This window comes from Ranitomeya imitator, chromosome 2 (genome assembly GCF_032444005.1).
Source record: "Ranitomeya imitator isolate aRanImi1 chromosome 2, aRanImi1.pri, whole genome shotgun sequence".
In the NCBI taxonomy this organism is placed as follows: domain Eukaryota; kingdom Metazoa; phylum Chordata; class Amphibia; order Anura; family Dendrobatidae; genus Ranitomeya; species Ranitomeya imitator.
The window spans coordinates 337,669,733-337,688,736 of NC_091283.1; the positions used below are offsets into that span (position 1 = coordinate 337,669,733).

At 49.9% G+C, this 19,004-nt stretch overlaps 1 protein-coding gene and 1 non-coding gene across 2 annotated transcripts in view; one reads left to right on the forward strand and one right to left on the reverse strand.

Moving 5' to 3' along the window:
- The first annotated feature begins 2,492 nt into the window (after positions 1-2,492).
- On the forward strand, positions 2,493-2,646 carry LOC138668353 (5.8S ribosomal RNA). Its single transcript, XR_011319179.1, has one exon. It is a non-coding gene; the product is annotated as a 5.8S ribosomal RNA (ribosomal RNA).
- A 14,536-nt stretch (positions 2,647-17,182) lies between these two features.
- Positions 17,183-19,004, reverse strand: part of LOC138663641 (zinc finger protein 773-like) — a 105,806-nt gene continuing 103,984 nt past the window's right edge. The window contains exon 11 of the mRNA XM_069749918.1: positions 17,183-18,243. Coding sequence (XP_069606019.1) covers positions 17,303-18,243 — 941 coding nt within the window. The 3' untranslated portion in view covers positions 17,183-17,302. The remainder of the gene's footprint in view (positions 18,244-19,004) is intronic.

Here is a 19,004-nt window from a genome sequence, read left to right on the forward strand (position 1 = left end):
GGGTGGGGAGGTGGTGCTGTTCGCTCGGCCCGGGCTTTTGAGCCCGGTCGGTTTATGGCGGGTGGTCTCCTTCCTCCTTTACCCCCCGGGTTTCAGTCACTCAGGTTCATTGCATCCCGGGTGGGGAGGTGGTGCCGCTCGCTCGGCCCGGGCTTTTGAGCCCGGTCGGTTTATGGTGGGCGGTCTCCTTCCTCCTTTACCCCCCGGATTTCAGTCACTCATCCTTGGGCGTGCACACTGGCCGTCACCTCCTGTTTTGTGGATGGAGGCGGCTGAGCTGTGGGGAGTTTGACCCGAACCGTGGTACGTCAGCGGTCCGACGACCCGCATGGGCGAATGGCGGGGCGGCCACCCACCCCGGTGTGGGGGCCCATCGTCCGAATCGCTCTCCGTGTGGGGTAGCACAATGATCTTCTCCGAGGGCGGCCTTTTGACTTCCAGATGCACAGCTCACCTGTAGAGGCCCGCACCGCACCCCAGTGTCTTGAGGGCGGCCTCCGCAGTGGGCATCGGCGAGAGCGGCGGTGGTGGGTGGCGCTTCCATGCCACTGCCGAGCTCAGCATTTTCCAGCCTTTTCCCGAGCCCCTCCGTGGTGGGCATCGGTGAGAGCAGCAGCGGTGGGTGGTGCTTCCATGCCACTGCCGAGCTCCACGTTTTTTCAGTCTTTTCCCGAGCCCCTACGCTAGTGGGGGGATGACAGATTTGTGGGGAGGCAGGCGAGTGGGTTCTCACCGTGTGGTGTGCCCCCCGACCGAACGCCATTGCCTTCCCCTCATCCGTTGTCCTCCGAGGCAGCTCGGCAGGGAGCGCGAGAGTGAGAGTGAGACCAAGTGGACGCCCCAGAGCAAGAAGGGAGGATGGAGAAGGGAAAGACGAATCGTACACGAGGGGGCAAAGAGTTTGGCGAAGGGAGTACCTGGCGAACTGCCGTCCCGAGCTTCTTCTGTTCTCAACAGCGGAGGCATGGCTTTGGGGGGAGACGCCGCTCGGTTGGCCACCTTTGAGGTTTCGGGCAAGAGCCCGGGACGAGGGACTACGCTGTAGGGTGACGCCAACACGGCCAGGCCGACTACGCCCCACGCGACCTCCGCGTCGCTGGTGGGCTTGCGCCGGAGCCGCGGTGGACCCCGACGGCCAGCCCCCCTCTCCCACTCCTCGCGCCCTTCCGCCGGTGGGTCGAGGACCCCCGCGGCGGAGGCAGGTCTAAGCCAGACGGAGGCCCCCCACCGCCCTGGCCCCTCTCCCCAGCAGCGACTGTGTGTCGCCCCGGGAGCGGTGGGTCACGAGGCAGGGCGGCCGTGGCATCCTCCGGAGGCCAGTCACCTACGGCCCTCCCCGCGCAAGGGGTGGTTTTTACAACAGATGCCCTCCGTTCGGGAGGCCGGGTCTAAGCCAGACGGCGGCGCCGCATAGGCCCACCACAAACCTTGCCCCTCTCCCCAGCAGCGACTCTGTGTGTCGCCACGGGAGCGGTGGGTCACGAGGCAGGGGGGCCGTGGTGTCCTCCGGAGGCCAGTCACCTTGCCCTCTCCGTGCAAGGTGAGTATTTTCCAGACACCCAACTGCATCGGTGGCCTCGCACTGTACAGCGTGCACGATCTCACGGTGGCAGTGCACTCGCCGATCAGGCTCTCTTTTCTTCTGCGGGTTACGCCCCAGGATGCCGCCTGCCGGCACGGATGACAGCAAGGATTTCCCCTTCCTCCGGGCGCCCTTCCTGCTACGGGGCTTCCTTTCCGGCTTCTCTTCCTCTCTCCCTCGATTGATTATGTCCCTGCCCTTTGTACACACCGCCCGTCGCTACTACCGATTGGATGGTTTAGTGAGGTCCTTGGATCGGCCCCGCCGGGGTCGGCCAAGACCCATGGTGGAGAGCCGAGAAGACGATCGAACTTGACTAGAGGAAGTAAAAGTCGTAACAAGGTTTCCATAGGTGAACCTGCAGAAGGATCATTAACGGGCGAGAGAGAAAACCGATGAGGCGCGGAGCTGGAAGCCGTGGCCAGCCGCCCGCCAACCCCCGACGGCAGAATGCGATGGGGGCGGTGGTGGGTCTCCTTCCGCTTCGCCGGCGCGATCCGCAGGGTGGGGGCGGCAGGGGCATGCGAGGATAGCTGCCGGGTGGGCGACATCGGGAGGGTGCGGGGAGCCCCTCTCGCTCCGTCGCCCAGAAAGACGCCCGGCCTCGCGCTGACAATTTTGCCCTGCCGCAGCCCACCGAGGAAAAACGAAGCCCCCCACACGCGAAAGGCCGTCCCGGGTACCATTCTCCCGGGTGCTCGCACACCCCCTCCCCGGGGTATGCGGGTCCAGGCGGTAGGTTGAGAAGCCTCGAGCCCTCCTTCGTTCTCCTCCCCGCCGGAGGGAAGGATGGGGGAGGCCGAGCGCCCGGGGCAACAGGGCCGAGATAGAAAACCCCCTCCGAAGCACCCACACTTTTGTGGCCGGCTGACACGAGAGTGAAAGGGGGTGCCTCTGAGCGTCCCAAACCCAGAAAGCGCGGTGGATCACTCGGCTCGCGTGTCGATGAAGAACGCAGCTAGCTGCGATAATTAGTGTGAATTGCAGGGCACATTGATCATCGACACTTCGAACGCACCTTGCGGCCCTGGGTTGCTCCTGGGGCTACGCCTGTCTGAGGGTCGCCCCTCCGTCGATCGCCTCTGTGGCGCAGCTGGGGTCCCCTCGCAAGGGTGACATCGAGGGAGGCCTGAGGTTCCGTGCCCCGATGTTCTCTCCTCCTTTATCCCTTACGCCCCCCCAAGGCCAGACTCACCCGCCCTGGGCCCACCTGATGGGGTTTACCGTCCGTCACTCCCCCCGGTGCGTGCCACGAGGCTGTCTGTGGAGACACAGGGCTGCCTCCGGCGATGAGAGGGTAACGCTAAGCGAACGTGGGCGCCGAACCTCCTCCGGGTGGTGTGGATGGGCAAAACGTGGCGCCCGGCAGCCAGCTGCCGGCTCCCGGACTTGACTAAAGACCTCAGATCAGACGTGGCGACCCGCTGAATTTAAGCATATTACTAAGCGGAGGAAAAGAAACTAACCAGGATTCCCTCAGTAACGGCGAGTGAAGAGGGAAGAGCCCAGCGCTGAATCTCCATCCGCCTGGCGGGCGTTGGGAAATGTGGCGTACGGGAGACCGGACCACCCCGATGTCGCTCGGGGGCCCGAGTCCTTCTAATAGTGGCCCCAGTCCTTGGACGGTGGTAGGCCGGTAGCGACCCCCGGCGCAGCGGGACCCGGTATTCCTATGAGTCGGGTTGTTTGTGAATGCAGCCCAAAGCGGGTGGTAAACTCCATCTCAGGCTAAATACCGGCGCAAGACCGATAGCGGACAAGTACCGTGAGGGAAAGTTGAAAAGAACTTTGAAGAGAGAGTTCAACAGGGCGTGAAACCACTAAGAGGTAAACGGTTGGGGTCTGTGTGGTCTGCCCGGAGGATTCAGCCAGGCGGGTTTGGCGTCGGCCGACCCGGGTCCCGCGCTACTTCCCACCCCGGCTCGCCCCGGCAGTTGCCTTCCCCTCTCCCTCTTCTGGAGATCCGGGAGAGTGGGCGCTGTCGGTCCGCAGGCGCTGGGGGCGAATGTGGCCCGGGTGGCTCCGGCCCTCGCAGGGTGCATTTCCTCCGCGGTGGTGCGCTGTGTCCGGCTCCGAGCTGACTGTGAAGGCCTTGGGGGCGGAAAGTGGCCGAGCGGTTGACCTCCCGGTGTTACATCCCCCTCTTGGCACCAGCAGTCGCCATCGCCCGGGGCCGAGGGAGACGACTGCCTCCGTGACCTCCTCCGGAACCGCTCCGTCCCTCCGTCTCCCGGCCGGCGTCACCTCCCGCAAAGGAGGCCGTCGGTCGGAGGCGGGGGTCCCGCTGGGGGAAGCGGGGTTTGGCTACGGGGGATGGGGACCCCCTCTCCCGGCACGGCTGTCAACTGGTGCGGACTGTCCTCAGTGCGCCCCAACTGCACCGTGCCAAGCTGGGAGGGCCCACCGCCTCAGCCTTCCAGGGCTGGGGTCTGGTCGCCAGGGGTCCGCAGTGAAGTCGGCGACCCACCCGACCCGTCTTGAAACACGGACCAAGGAGTCTAATGCGCGCGTGAGTCAGAGGGCTCGACGCGAAACCCTGTGTCGCAATGAAGGTGAAGGCTGGGGCACCCCGGCCGAGGTGGGATCCCGCCGCCCGCTTCGGGGGGTTGACACGGCGGGTGCACCACCGGCCCGCTCTGTCGGGGAGGTGGAGCAGGAGCGCGCACGATAGGACCCGAAAGATGGTGAACTATGCCTGGGCAGGATGAAGCCAGAGGAAACTCAGGTGGAGGTCCGCAGCGGTCCTGACGTGCAAATCGGTCGTCTGACCTGGGTATAGGGGCGAAAGACTAATCGAACCATCTAGTAGCTGGTTCCCTCCGAAGTTTCCTTCAGTCATCCCTCGAGACAAGCTTTTGTCCTTTGCCTCCGATGTGTATCCTGTTGTGAATTCTGCTCTTGGGTTCCCTCTGGTGGTTGGAGGTGGGAATGCAGTTGTCTCTGAGTCACAGTTCTGGCCAGGTGTATCTGATAATTACAATTCGGACTGGGATATTTAGGTGTGCAGGATCCTTTAGCCCTTGCCAGTTGTCAATGTTCCTTGTGAAGTGATGGATCACTTTCTGGCTTCTCCTGCCTGCTGCCAAATTCAGCAAAGATAAGTGTTTGGTTCTTTGTATCTGTTGCACACTGCTGTGTGCTTGTTTCAGTTTTATTCCTGCTCTGATTGTAGGATTCACTGGAGTTGCAGATTTACGCTCCTACATCTATTAGTTAGATGTAGGAAGTTTTTGTAATTTCTGCTGTGGATGTTTTTGAAGGGTTTTTTACTGACCGCACAGAACTCTGTCCTATTCTATCCTATCTAGCTAGTGTGGCCTCCTGTGCTAAATTCTGTTTTCTGCCTGTGTATGTTTTTTCCTCTCCGACTCACCGCCAATATTTGTGGGGGGCGGTCTATCCTTTGGGGATTTTCTCTGAGGCAAGATAGTTTTCCTCTTTCCATCTTTAGGGGTAATTAGTCCTCCGGCTGTGACGAGGTGTCTAGGTGTGTTAGGTACACTCCATGGCTACTTCTAGTTGCAGTGTTAAGTTCAGGTTTGTGGTCAGTACAGTGGCCACCATCTCTAGTGAAAGTTCTCATGCAGCTCCAAAGTCACCGGACACAGGAGCCTGGGGAAGCTTGTCTGGAAGTGTCCTCGACACTTAGAAAAATTTTGAGAAAATTCCGATTTTGTGAAAAAAATCTCGCCTTTCCCCTACTTCCACCACAGGGGGCGTCAATATGTTGTAAAGTACACCAAGACAGTGACCTAAGTGTGGGTGAAGACTGTGGTTCATGGGCGGAAAGTTGAATTTTGGGTGAAAAACCATACTTTCACACTTTAAAAATTTCAGACAAGTGTCAGACTTCCAGGCGGGGAAACCGCTGGAGGTGTATCGAGGACACTTCCAGAAGCCTGGGGAAGCTTTTCTGGAAGAGTCCTTGACACTTAGAAAATTTTGGGCAATTTTCTGAAAAAAAAAAAAAAATCACATTTCCCCTTACCTCCACCCAAGAGGGGCTTCAATATGTTGCGGAGTACCCCGAGAGGGTCCCCAAAGTGGGAGAGAAGTGATTTTGGTCCGAGTCAAAGAGGCAAAGATGAACGTACATTTGAATAATTTTATTAATGGCAGATCAAAATTGACAGATTCACATGGGCTTTGTTCTTCTGATTGGGATGAGCCGAATATTCTTGAGTCTATACCCCTCAGTTGACTCGGTTGACTCGGTATCACTTTCCGTGAGGTCTACCACCTCGTTATCCAATTCACTGGTTGATGCCATTACTGGTGATAGAATCTCGGCATCATCACGATTTCCTGCGTTGAACACCAGCTCTTGGGCATGGCACATATCTGTCAGGGTCTTCTCCCGGTAAACTCTCTCAGCCACATCGTTTGTATGTGCCAAGTAGCATGCAAACAAGCGCTTTTCGCAATCCGTGTATTGTGACAAAGTCCATGTCTCGCATACCGTACAAGGTGGCTGGTGATGTTTGGGAGGTTGTAGCTACGGAGGAAAGCACATTGTTAGTACCGGTTGCTGCTTATGGCTGTGGGTCACTTGACTTGTGGCCACCTTACCTTGAATGGTATCGTCTGAGGCTCACGGATGGATTTTCTGTGACCTTCCCGATACACGTCACAAAAAAGTTTTTGATAGTGATAATCTTTCGGCCAGCGGTAAAGACCGGTCTGACATATTCCGCATACGCTTTGAACCACTGAAAAAGAAAAAAAAATATGTTAATGTCCAGCCAGAGGGCACCCCTCCAAAAGGTTTTACATGGGGACAAGAGAATGTTTTGCTCCCCATAATGAGTGGGGTTGCCTGGGTTCCCTGGCTTTGAGAAAAGCTTACCGATTCCTCTTCCTCTGAAAGTACAAAAGTTGCTACCTGAGAGGTGGAGCACTTGTGAGTCTTCACACCCACAATTGCCTTGTGTCTTCCTTGGTACGCGTGATGGATCCTCTCATTCCACTCTGAAACCTACGATGTGAAAAAAGGTGGAAAAATATTGAACCAGTTCAGCAAATACCGCTGACCCACAGGGCCCGACGACTTACCATCATGTTACGAACAACACCTGGTCTTTGGAGATGTTTTAGAATCAGAAGGGCCTCGAGGTACAGTACGACTTCCCGGCGATCTACTTCCGATCCGCCATCTTTCACAGCCTCGACGCTGGCTAGAAATGTTGGCCTTGCCTCCTCCAGTATGATCTGGCAGTCCTTGGGTGACTTTGATGGCTTCATCAATAGATCGTACCTGCGGGTAAAAATAAAGGCAATTAACCAACATCCAAGGTTTGGTAACAATCCGCTGAATATTGGCTCTTTTGAACGGTGTACCTTTTACTTACAGACTCTCGACAGGCTCCCTTGTACAATGATTTCTGAAGGTCTGTTGTAAAATTCATGAACACTTCACATGCCTTATAAAGTTGAGGATTCTCTATGCTTCAACATTTTGAGGGAGGTCTGGCTCGATAGACAGAGTTTTCCAAGTTGTTCAAAAAAATTATTAACCTTGTTTGGTTTTACGAGGTACTCCAGAGTAACAGATCTTGGGTTCACAAAAAATAGAAACCGTGCTACGTTTGATACCTCCTGTTGACAGTTTGGGACCCCATGGGTAACTGTTAGGTATGAGTGGAACCCCTTTAACATGGGGTGATTCAATGAGTGACGCTTGTACAATCCGGTGGCCTTGGTAGCCGTGCGGTTTTTGTCTTTCCATTCCCTTTTCTGAATACTTAAATCGCTGCCATCCACGACCTCCTCATCGCCTATGCGGACAGAAACGCTCCCTGTGTGGTCAGGCTCAGGGCACGGGTCTCCCTCCCGACTGTCTACCAGCCGTAAAAGGAAAGGCACGTCCATCTCATCCGAATCTAGCTCTGCCAGGGGCGGGGGGCACAGGTCTCCCTCCAGACTGTCTACCGGCCGTAAAAGGAAAGGCACATCCATCACATCTGAATCTAGCTCTGCCAGGGGCACGGAGCCTGGGCGGAGCTCCGGATTGTCAGTTGGTACCTGAGCGGACCCTTCAGGAGGTCAGTGGTGTGTTTTGTGACTCAAACCTAGGCTTGTTTGCTATTAAAAAGCCGCAACCTTCTAAGAAGGCGACAGTCTCCTCCAAGGATTGGAGGGGCTTGAGCTCACTGAATTGGATCGTTGTCCCCTTGTTAGCGATACAGCGAAGTTGACACTTGGCCGAGGCTATGGCGGTTTTTATCTCCGAATCAACGTGGGACCTCAGGCATACCCTTCTCAGATGTGTGGATATATATTTGGTTACCCTGTGGCACACGGGGCATGTAAGCGGTGTCCATGGGTGCCTGCGGGGGGACACAAGCAATAAAACCGGTCACCTTGCCAGCAAGCGTACAACTCCGCTACAAAGTACATTCATGTGTCTCTATGTGGCCGACAAATGTCTTCTACTCACCGCTCCATTGCAAAGGGATTCCCGCAGTCAAACGGAGCTTCTCATAATAGTTGATTAAAACGCTTTGTTTCTCTGTGTCTTGAACTGTGGCAAAATGATTTTCCTCCGCGTGAGTCAGCCACACAGGTGAAAGACGCCAGCCGAGGTGATTAAAATTAACCGGATGTGTTTTGTCGTACTCTGATATACGTCACCACGGTGGTTGAGTCAGCCCCGGGGGTGGCACCTCCATGGCTGCTAAACATCCGTAGGGTTGATGATATATCCCTAACTTTAGCACCAACCCTAACCCTAGCCCTAACCCTAACTTTAGCCCCAACCCTAACCCTAACTTTAGCACCAACCCTAACCCTAGCCCTAACCGGAAAATGGAAATACATACTTTTTTTATTTTATTGTTTTTCCCTAACTAAGGGGGTGATAAAGGGGGATGGGTATTTATTATTTTTTCTATTTTGATCACTGTGATAGGATCTCATAGTGACCAACATAAAACTAGAGGAAGAATCTTCCTCTGCCGGCCGGCACATCACGGCGGGCGTACTGCGCATGCGCCCGCCATTTTCTTCCTGGAGGAAGAAGCTGGCAACCAGGAGGGGACACAGCAGGACCCAGGGACACCGGTAAGCATAACAGGGTCCCCGATCCTCCTATTTCTCTGTCCTCTGATGTGCGATCACATCAGAGGACAGAGAATGACACCCCTATTTTTTTTTGCGGTCGCCGGTAAACGGTTAATTACCGGCGATCGCAAAACAGGGGTCGGTAAAAACCGACCCCGATCATGTTCTTTGGAGTCTCGGCTACCCCCGGCAGCCGAGACCCCAAAGATCTGCCGGGTGCCAGAAGGCGGGCGCACTGCGCATGCGCCCGCCATTTTGTTCCCGGAAAAAGATGGCACCGCCCATCGGGAGCCACGAGGAGCATCGAGGGAGACAGGTGAGTATTGGGGGCAATCGGGGACCCCATTTCTCTGTCCTCTGATGTGTGATCACATCGGAGGACAGAGAAATTAAATGGGAAATCGCGTTTTTTGGGGTTTTTTTGCGCCCGCCGGTAAACGGTTAATCACCGGCGATCGCAACCCGGGTGTCGATAAAAAACAAACCCGAATCAGGTTCTCTGGGGTCTCGGCTACCCCCAGCAACCGAGACCACAGAGAAAATCTGACTCTGGGGGGCTATGGTTTAAGTACCCTTAACTGCCGCCGTTAAAAGGCGTATTGGCAATTGTTAAGGGGTTAAATACATATAGTGATTACGTATATATGAAGATTAACTACATACAGTATACTTAGATCATCTCCAAGAGGCTTTTAAACATCATCCGTCTGAAATATCAGAAGCAACACCAAGACAGAGAACTCCTGGGAGATTACCTACACTGCATGGGCGTCCCCAATTATACAGGTATGAGCACACTGTACAGGTACCCCAGTTTTAGCATCTGTCTTAGTCATGTTTCTCTGGTCTTATATAGTGATTTACACTATGTAGTCACTCTAGTTTCACCCAGACCTTCAAGTGGCCACTTTTCAAGGTTGGATGAAACTGAGATATCATGGAGTCATCACACGAGGGGCCATAAACCCCCTAGAAAATAAAAGACACAAGGATTTAGATCAAACCACCACAGGCATAGTTTCAGTAAACTTTAATGTTTTACAATGACAAACAGCAAACATATAGAGGCTTAGAACTGTGTGTGAAGTGAACAAACATTTATCAAGATTGTGTCACTATGAGTATTGTCTGTCACATCTGTAAATGTTTTATAAGAAATGCAGCTATGTGATTGTCTGAATGCATTCAGTATACAGTATTTCAATCTTGTTTACAAATCACCATTTGTATATTCGCCATTTGTACATTTGGGGCAGCCAAACTTAAGGCTCTCAAGGAGAGAAACTAATATAGTGGACAAAGAATTAATTTTAATGAACTACTGAGCCAAACTAACAGCATTGCTTTATGAAATTTATATGAAGTGTATTGTGTCCAATGTTAGCAACCATGCAACACAAAAAGGAGCTTTTCAAGTGAGCTCTTTAAGGTACACAAATGTTATGAAGTGTTTGCCAACAAGGATGTGGTTTCACCAATGTGGGGTACCTTTTTAAAAAATATACTAGTGCCATCACAGCCCCCCTTGCCCAAACTTCACCAGCCTATAACAGTACAAAGCACGTTCACCCTGGTTATCTAGAGGCAGTTAAACAAGAGACATTGCAGGAGACAGAGTTAAGAATTAGGCCCAGTGTAGTGTGTGTCTCTGAGACTTGTAATGCAGTGTATGATCTGCCAAACAATTCCCCAATGGAGGTACCTTTTTTAAAAATAGACTAATGCCCTCGCAGGCCCCTTGGCCAAACTTCACCGGCCTATAACAGTACAAAGCACGTTCACCCTGGTGATCTACTGGCAGGTACAGGACAGATGGCAGGAGACCGAGTTAAGAAGTAGGCCCAAAGTAATGTCATGCCCAATTCCCCAATGTGGGATCATTTTAAAAAAAAAATAAGAGTGCTATCACAGACCCCTTGGCCAAAATGCACCGTACAGACCACGTTCACCCTGGTGATATAGTGTTCTGGATGATGAGGATGAGGATAAGGAGGAGGATAAGAACAAACAGACCAAATCTGGAAGCTTATACCCATGTGTGGTTGTGAAGAGGTGCATGAGAATACACCTCCCCAAAAGAGAGAATGTATTTGAGGTTATGTTTCACTGTTTCACTTGGTGGTGTACAGAAGTCTTTCCCAATCCAGCCCTTCATTTTTATAAGAGTCAGCCTGTCAGCATTTTCAATTGACAGGCGAATGCGCTTATCTGTTATAATTCCACCAGCGGCACTAAAAACCCTCTTTGACAGAACACTAGCAGCAGGGCAGGCCAGGACCTCCAAGGCGTAGAGAGCTAGCTCACGCCACATGTCCAGCTTGGATACCCAATATTTAAAACCCACAGAGGAAGGACGGAGGACGTTTGTACGATCTGCAAGATACTCCCTCACCATCTTCATAAACATTGCACGTCTTGTGACAGCACCACTTGCCTCTGGGCCGCCACGATGGGAGGGTCTGAGAAAACTGTCCCAGAACTTAGCCATTGTTCCCTTGCCTGAGCTGGATTGCACTTCTGTCTCTCTCGCTTGGACTCCTTGGCTAAGGGTGCTTGGTCACCAGAAACGCATTGATATCACATTTTATTCTCTGTAATTGCTGATGTTTTTATCCTCCACTGAACACATTTTCCAAATGAATAAAGAAAAGGTTTTCACCATCTCGTTGAGCTGGATTCCTCATCATTTCCTGGATTCTTCCACGCCCTGACACAGCGGTTCTGTGCTCCGAGTTTCCAAGGATGTCGACCATGGTGAGCTGGACTTTGTTTGAACTCCTTGGTTGTACAACAAACTGACGTCTGCTGACAGCGTTCTCAGATGAGAATTTTCTAAGTAATTCCGCTACAAAGGCCCTCTGGTACTGCAACATTTTAGTACACCTCTCTGGTTCAGGCAGAAGAGATTGGAAGTTCTCCTTGTAGCGTGGGTCTAGAAGTGTCACCAACCAGTATTAAGTGTCACCCAAAATTTTGATAATGTGAGGGTCACGTGAAATGCAGCGCAACATAAAGTCAGCCATGAGTGCCAGACTGTTAACAGGCAAGACTTCCGTGTCCTCACCAACAGGACGACTGACCAAGAGTTCCAGCGCGTGGGGACATCACACAACAGTCGGGGATCTGGAAGCTAAAAACGCTGCTGAAGCACGGCAAGGGTGGCTGAAGCTGTAGCTGACTTTCTAAAATGGGCAGACAGACAGCGTACTTTCACTACTGGCAGCCCCCGTTAGCTGTTCAAAAAAATGTTGAACCATGAGGTTAAGCACATGGGCCAAGCAAGGTACGTTGTTATGATAGGCAATTCAGTAACACAATGTACATAGCGATCAGAGCACATACAGTGATCTGACAATAACCCAAAATAATAGAACGAGCTCTGAGACGTGGGAACTCTGTAGACCGCAATTCCTGATCCTCTCCAAACACAACTAGAGGCAGCCGTGGATTGCGCCTAACGCTACCTATGCAACTCGGCACAGCCTGAGAAACTAACTAGCCTGAAGATAGAAAAATAAGCCTACCTTGCCTCAGAGAAATACCCCAAAGGAAAAGGCAGCCCCCCACATATAATGACTGTGAGTAAGATGAAAAGACAAACGTAGGGATGAAATAGATTCAGCAAAGTGAGGCCCGATATTCTAGACAGAACGAGGATAGGAAAGATAACTTTGCGGTCTACACAAAACCCTAAAGAGAACCACGCAAAGGGGGCAAAAAGACCCTCCGCACAGAACTAACGGCACGGAGGTACACCCTTTGCGTCCCAGAGCTTCCAGCAAAACAAATAGACAAGCTGGACAGAAAAAATAGCAACAATAGCAAAGAAGCACTTAGCTATGCAGAGCAGCAGGCCACAGGAATGATCCAGAGAAACACAAGTCCAACACTGGAACATTGACAGGAAGCCTGGATCAAAGCATTAGGTGGAGTTAAGTAGAGAAGCAGCTAACGACCTCACCAGATCACCTGAGGGAGGAACCTCAGAAGCTGCAGTACCACTTTCCTCCACAAACGGAAGCTCCCAGAGAGAATCAGCCGAAGTACCACTTGTGACCACAGGAGTGAACTCTGCCACAGAATTCACAACAGTACGTGTGTGCGCTCACCTTGCCTCAGAGCTGCCACAAGGTTACGGCCATTGTCACACATGACCATGCCTGGCTGTAGGTTCAACGGTGTCATCCAAACAACTGACAGCTCTTTCAGAGCTGTCCACAACTCTTCTGCATTGTGCGGTTTGTCACCTACGCAGATTAGCTTCAGCACAGCCTGTTGCCACTTGGCTGAGGCAGTGCTGCAGTGCTTCCAGCTTTGGACTCATGTGTTGATTTCAAAGATGGATGATAAAGAGGAGGAGGTGCAGGAGCTGTAGACTGTGGGGGCAACCCTGATTGACGTAGAGCCAGCAATCCTCGGCGTGGAGAGGACGTGTTCCATCCCAAGGTCCGACTGGGTCCTGGCTTCCACTATCTTAACCCTGCTGTTCTGTTCGGTCTGGGGAGACCTATTTTGAACTTTGGTATTTTTTGGGGTGTTCAAGATGCGGTTCTGACACTTGTGGTTGATTGACTTAAATGAGGATGGGTCGGTTGGCCACGGGTTTCAGAGCCGCATCTTGAATATTTTAAAGAATATTGAAGTTCAAAGTCGGTCATTTTTGACCAACAGAACAGCAGGGTTAACGCAGTGTGCCGTCAGTGAGATGTACCGTCCCTGCCCACAAGCACTTGTCCACGTGTCCGTGGTTAGGTGGACTTTCCCTGTGACAGCATTGTTGAGGGCACGGGTAATGTTGTGGGACACATGCTGGTGTAATACCATGTAAAACTAAGTATGTTGTCTACATTATTTTCTGTCCGTGCTGCTTTTTCTATGTAGGCAAGACCATAAGATCGGTTTATGTAAGATTCCGTGAACATTTCAACTCTGTTACATTCGGTAAGGGTTCGCCCAGATTCATTAAACATATTCAGGATAAACATGACTCCAATCCACGTTGCCTGCATTTTGCAGGCTTGGAAGTGGTTAAATTACCACCAAGCGGGGGGATCATAACAAAATCCTTTTAAGACATGAGGCCCAATGGATTATCAGAGCAAATGCACAAGGCCTGTTGGGATTAAACGAAAGGTTGGATTATTCATGCTTTTTATAAATGTTCTTCATTAGTGCTAAACAAGTTCTTTAGTCAGCGAATTTTTTGTACTGTGTTTTAATATTATGTCACTATGTATATGTATCTCTAATTAGAGTTGTTTTAAATTCTAAGCACATATTATTTTTTATGCTATGCAAATTGTTAACACATGTGATTTTTAATGATATGCAAATATCGCCACATGTGATCGCTTAAAGGAAATGACATACTATTCATTGTATCTGGACCCGTGGAAGCGTGAACAACGCGAAACGGCCGTCGTCCTGTCTTTTTGCCTGCATAACCTGCACTTGTCCTGCCCGCACCACCTTGTCCATGTAACTCGTTGAGAAATAAAGGACTAAGGTTATTTATCACAGATTCACTGACAAAAGGATAAATCTAAACTTTATTAATTCCAAATGTAAAACTATACCCATAATTCAATCCCTGAAGGTTAGTCAGAAGGCGACTAATAGAATAAACATATACCCCACGTCTCATTATATACACTATATGGAGGCACATAGGTGACATTACAAATATATTTTTATTTTATTTTTTTCTCTTAAGGTTGGGGCCCAATTACAGCTATTGCTGTGGGATCTGTGATTTCTATCTACTTCAATTTCTATATAACAATAGAGTATAATAAAGTAGTTATGGTCGTGACTTAACTAACATTGTGCACTGACTGTTTTCCCTAAACTGATGGATATTGTGCAGTGGTCTCTTAATTTTTTCCAGAGCTGTAGGGTGAGATGACGTATACACACTCGCTCTCCAAGCCGCTCATTTCTACGGGTTTCATCATCCTCACCAAAGGCGACTTATCAAGAGACTATTTAATATTGACCTATATTCAAGTGAGACTAGATGAAGAAAACCCTAAAATCATGTATAAGGTTATCCGAAACAGAAAACTATCCACATATTGGCAGACCCCGGACTTCAAACTATTTACCATATATACTCTTGTATAAGCTGAGATTTTCATCACATTTTTTGTGTGCTGAAAATGCCCCACCTCAGCTTATACACAAGTCATTGTCCAGAAAGCCTGCTGGGGAGGGGGAGTGGCGGCAGGAGTCGGCGGCAGTGGCTGTAACTGTGTCGCTGCTAAGGAGAAATTAATATTCATTTCTCTTATAGCGCACAGTGACAGCTGCAGTCGCCGGCTTCCAGAAGACATCATACTCACCCTCCTACACGCGGTCGCTGCATCTCCATTGGTCCCGGAGCCGGCAGCTCTTCCTGTTCCTTTGCTGAGCGATGACGTGGCACCGCTCATTAAGGTAATGAATATGCACATGTTTCCACTCCCATATGCGTGGAGCGCATATTCGTTACCTCAATAAGCGGTGCCACGAGATCGGTCAGCACCGGAATAGCTGCTGGAAGCCGGAAAGAGATGATGCCCCTGTGAGGGCACGCTGGAGGAGGGGGAGTAGGATTTTTTTTATTGTAATAGGAAGCATGCATACCTGGATGGGTGGGAGCCATGCATACAACGATGGGATGGGGGAGCTATACATGCAACATGGGACCGGGGGAGCCCATGCATACAATGACAGGACTGGGGAAGCCATGCATGCAACATGGGACCGGGGGAGCCCATGCATACAATGACAGGACCGGGGAAGCCATGCATACAACGATGGTATGGGGGATCCATGGATACAACAACAGGACTGAGGGAGCCATGCATACAACGACAGGACCGGGGGAGCCATGCATTCAACGACGGGACTGGGAGAGCCATGCATACAACGACGGGACCGGGGGAGCCCATGCATACAATGACAGGACCGGGGAAGCCATGCATACAACGATGGTATGGGGGATCCATGGATACAACAACGGGACTGAGGGAGCCATGCATACAACGACAGGACCGGGGGAGCCATGCATTCAACGACGGGACTGGGGGAGCCATGCATTCATTGACGGGACTGGGGGGCCATGCATACAATGACGGGACCAGGGGAGCCATGCACACAACGCGATGGAGGGAGCCATGCATACAACGATGGGACAGAGGGATCCATACATACAACAACGGGAATGGGGGAGCAATGCATACTAAGGGGCAAGGGGAGCCATGCATACAACGACGGGACCAGGACAGCCATGCATACAACAACAGGATGGGGGGAGCCATGCATACAACGACGGGAGGGGGGAGCCACACATACCAGGCCACGAAGTACCGTATATGCTCAAGTATAAGCTGACCCGATTATAAGCCGAGGCACCTAATTTTGCCACGGAAAACTGGGTAAGCTTATTGACTCAAGTATAAGTTGGGTATGCATTGTCCTCTAATCCCTGTCCTGGCATGTGTGGTTCCTCCCATCCTGTCCTGGCATGTGTGGTTCCTCCCATCCTGTCCTATGTGTGGATCCCCCATCCTGTCCTGGTATGTGTGGCTCCGCCTGTTGTATGCATGGCTCCCCTGGTCCCGTTGTTGTATGCATGGCTCACCCCCCGTCTGGTTGTTGCATGCATGGTTCACCCACTGTCCCATCGTATGCATGGCTCACCCCTCCGTCCTGTCATTGTATGCTTGGCTCACCCCTCGTCCCAATGTTGTATGCATGGCTCACCCCCCCCCCTGTCCTACTCACCCTCCTTGTGCAGTCGCTGCATCTCCATCCCTGCATCTCCGTCCCTGCATCTCCGTCCTGGCGCCAGCAGCTCTTCTTGTGCTGAACGGTCACATGGTACCGCTCATTAAGGTAATGAATATGCACTTCACACCTATGGGAGCGGAAATGCGTACATATTCATTACATGAATGAGTGGTATCACGTGACTGCTCAGCACAGGAAGAGCTGCCGGCATCAGACGGAAATGCAGGGATGGAAAAGCAGTGCCGGCTCAAGGAGGGTGAGTATGATGTCCCAGCCGCTGTCTCCTACCGCTGCTCTCCCTCCCCCGGGCTTTCTGGACAATGACTCGTGTATAAGCCGAGGGGGGTATTTTCTGCACACAAAAAATGTGCTGAAAATCTCGGCTTATACACGAGTATATACGGTATATAGTTTTAAGTCTGGGATCTGCCTATATGTGGCTAGTTTTCTGACTGTTTCGGATAACATGATACATGATTTCAATTATTTTTTGTCTAGTCTCGCTTGAATATAGGTCAATATTAAAAAAAGTTTCCTGATGAGTCGTCTTTGGTGAGACCGATGAAACCCGTAGATATAAGAGGCTTGGAGAGTGAGTGTGTATACGTCACCTCACCCTATATACTGAAAAGTGGGTTACATGTTTTCTCTATTAATCACCTTCTGACTAACCTTCAGGGGGTGAATTATGGGTATAGTTGGAATTAATAAAGTTTAGTTTTATCCTTTTGTCAGCAAACATGAGGAATGACAAGAGACAACCCCTTTAAAAAGATCCAATTTTAGTTAAAACTATTCCAACATTATGAACATAAAAAAAGGCTTCTTCCCTTTGTGACATCTCTGATGTTTATTAACAGTTGATTTTCAAGTAAAATATTTCCCACATTAAGAAAATGAAAAAGGTTTCTTCCCTGTGTGACTGCTCTGATGTTTAACAAGAAGCTCTTTCCGGTTAAAACATTTCTCACATTCTGAACAGGAAAAAGGCTTCTCCCCTGTGTGACTGTGCTGATGTCTAACAAGATGCATTTTCCGATTAAAACATTTTCCACATTCTGAACATGAAAAAGGCTTCTCCCCTGTGTGAGTTCTCAGGTGAGAAACACAACCTGATTTATGTGAAAAACATTTCCCACATTCTGAACATGAAAAAGGCTTCTCTCCTGTGTGCGTTCTCTTGTGAGAATCACAACCTGATTTCTGTGTAAAACATTTCCCACATTCTGAACATGAAAAAGGCTTCTCCCCTGTGTGGGTTCTCTTGTGGCTATCAAGATGCAGTCTCTGTTTAAAACATTTCCCACATTCTGAACAGGAAAAAGGTTTCACTCCTGTGTGAATTCTCTGGTGAGTAACAAAATGTACTTTATGTGCAAAACATTTCCCACATTCTGAACATGAAAAAGGCTTCTCCCCTGTGTGAGTTCTTTGGTGACTAACAAGATGTGTTTTCCGGTTAAAACATTTCTCACATTCTGAACATGAAAAAGGCTTTTCCCCTGTGTGGATTCTCTCGTGCTTAACACAATCTGATTTATTGTTAAAACACTTCCCACATTCTAAACAGGAAAAGGACTTCTTTGCTTTCAGAGCAGTTTGTTTTTTAATGCTTATTTTGTGACTTTGATTTTCCTTAGTAGTCGGTAATGAATCAGAAGACAGGACCTGTTTCATAGGATCTGATGATATATCTTTGCTGTGAAGGGATGATGGTATATCTGGAATAATAGCATTCACTTCAGTTGTATCTTGTAGGATCTCAGGATCATCAGATTTAAAAATTGAAGATGACAGCTGTCCCTTTGATCTCCTGGTACAGTCATCTGCTAAGATAAAAAAAAACAATTATTTTTTAATAAAATATCCTTGAGTTTTATATTTTTGAACATTTCTACTTAAACTGTCCATAAAAATCGCAAGCTATGTAAAAAACTTTAATTATTTACCAAGACAATGACAGTTCACAGTATAATAGAAAACCTTGCTGGATGAACCAGTAGTGTGTACTGTTCAACTCTTTGTTCATTCTGCCTCCCAAATATCGAATAAAAAGAAAACAATCAAAGTAATGTACATGAAAATAGTACCAATTAACATCTCACAAAAACAAGTCCCCACTCAGGTCCATCATCTGTCAATGGAAAAACAGAGGTTCCCAAAATATTAGTTGCTCAAAGGCTGTTGAAAAGTAACAGAGGTTCTATAAACCAATCCAGCAAAATCTGTTCTCACTTCTGAGTCTTGCAGTGTGCTCAAATAACATTTAGGATCCCTGTATTTAGCAATATTTTAGTGAGAAGAATCCACTTAATTTGCAGTGTGTGTCTCCTGGAGCCCAATCTGGGCACTATTTGTTGGGTAATAAAATGTCAAATGTGTAATTTTCACTCTCCAACATCCACTGCGTATTAATTTCCAGAAAGTGGCCGTGGAGTCAAAATATGCAATCCTCCTACACACTTGGTCAAAATTGTTGGTACCCCTCATTTAATAACAGAAAATCACACAATGGTCACAGAAATAACTTGAATCTGACAAAAGTAATAATAAATAAAAAATTTATGAACAAATGAAAGCCAGACATTGC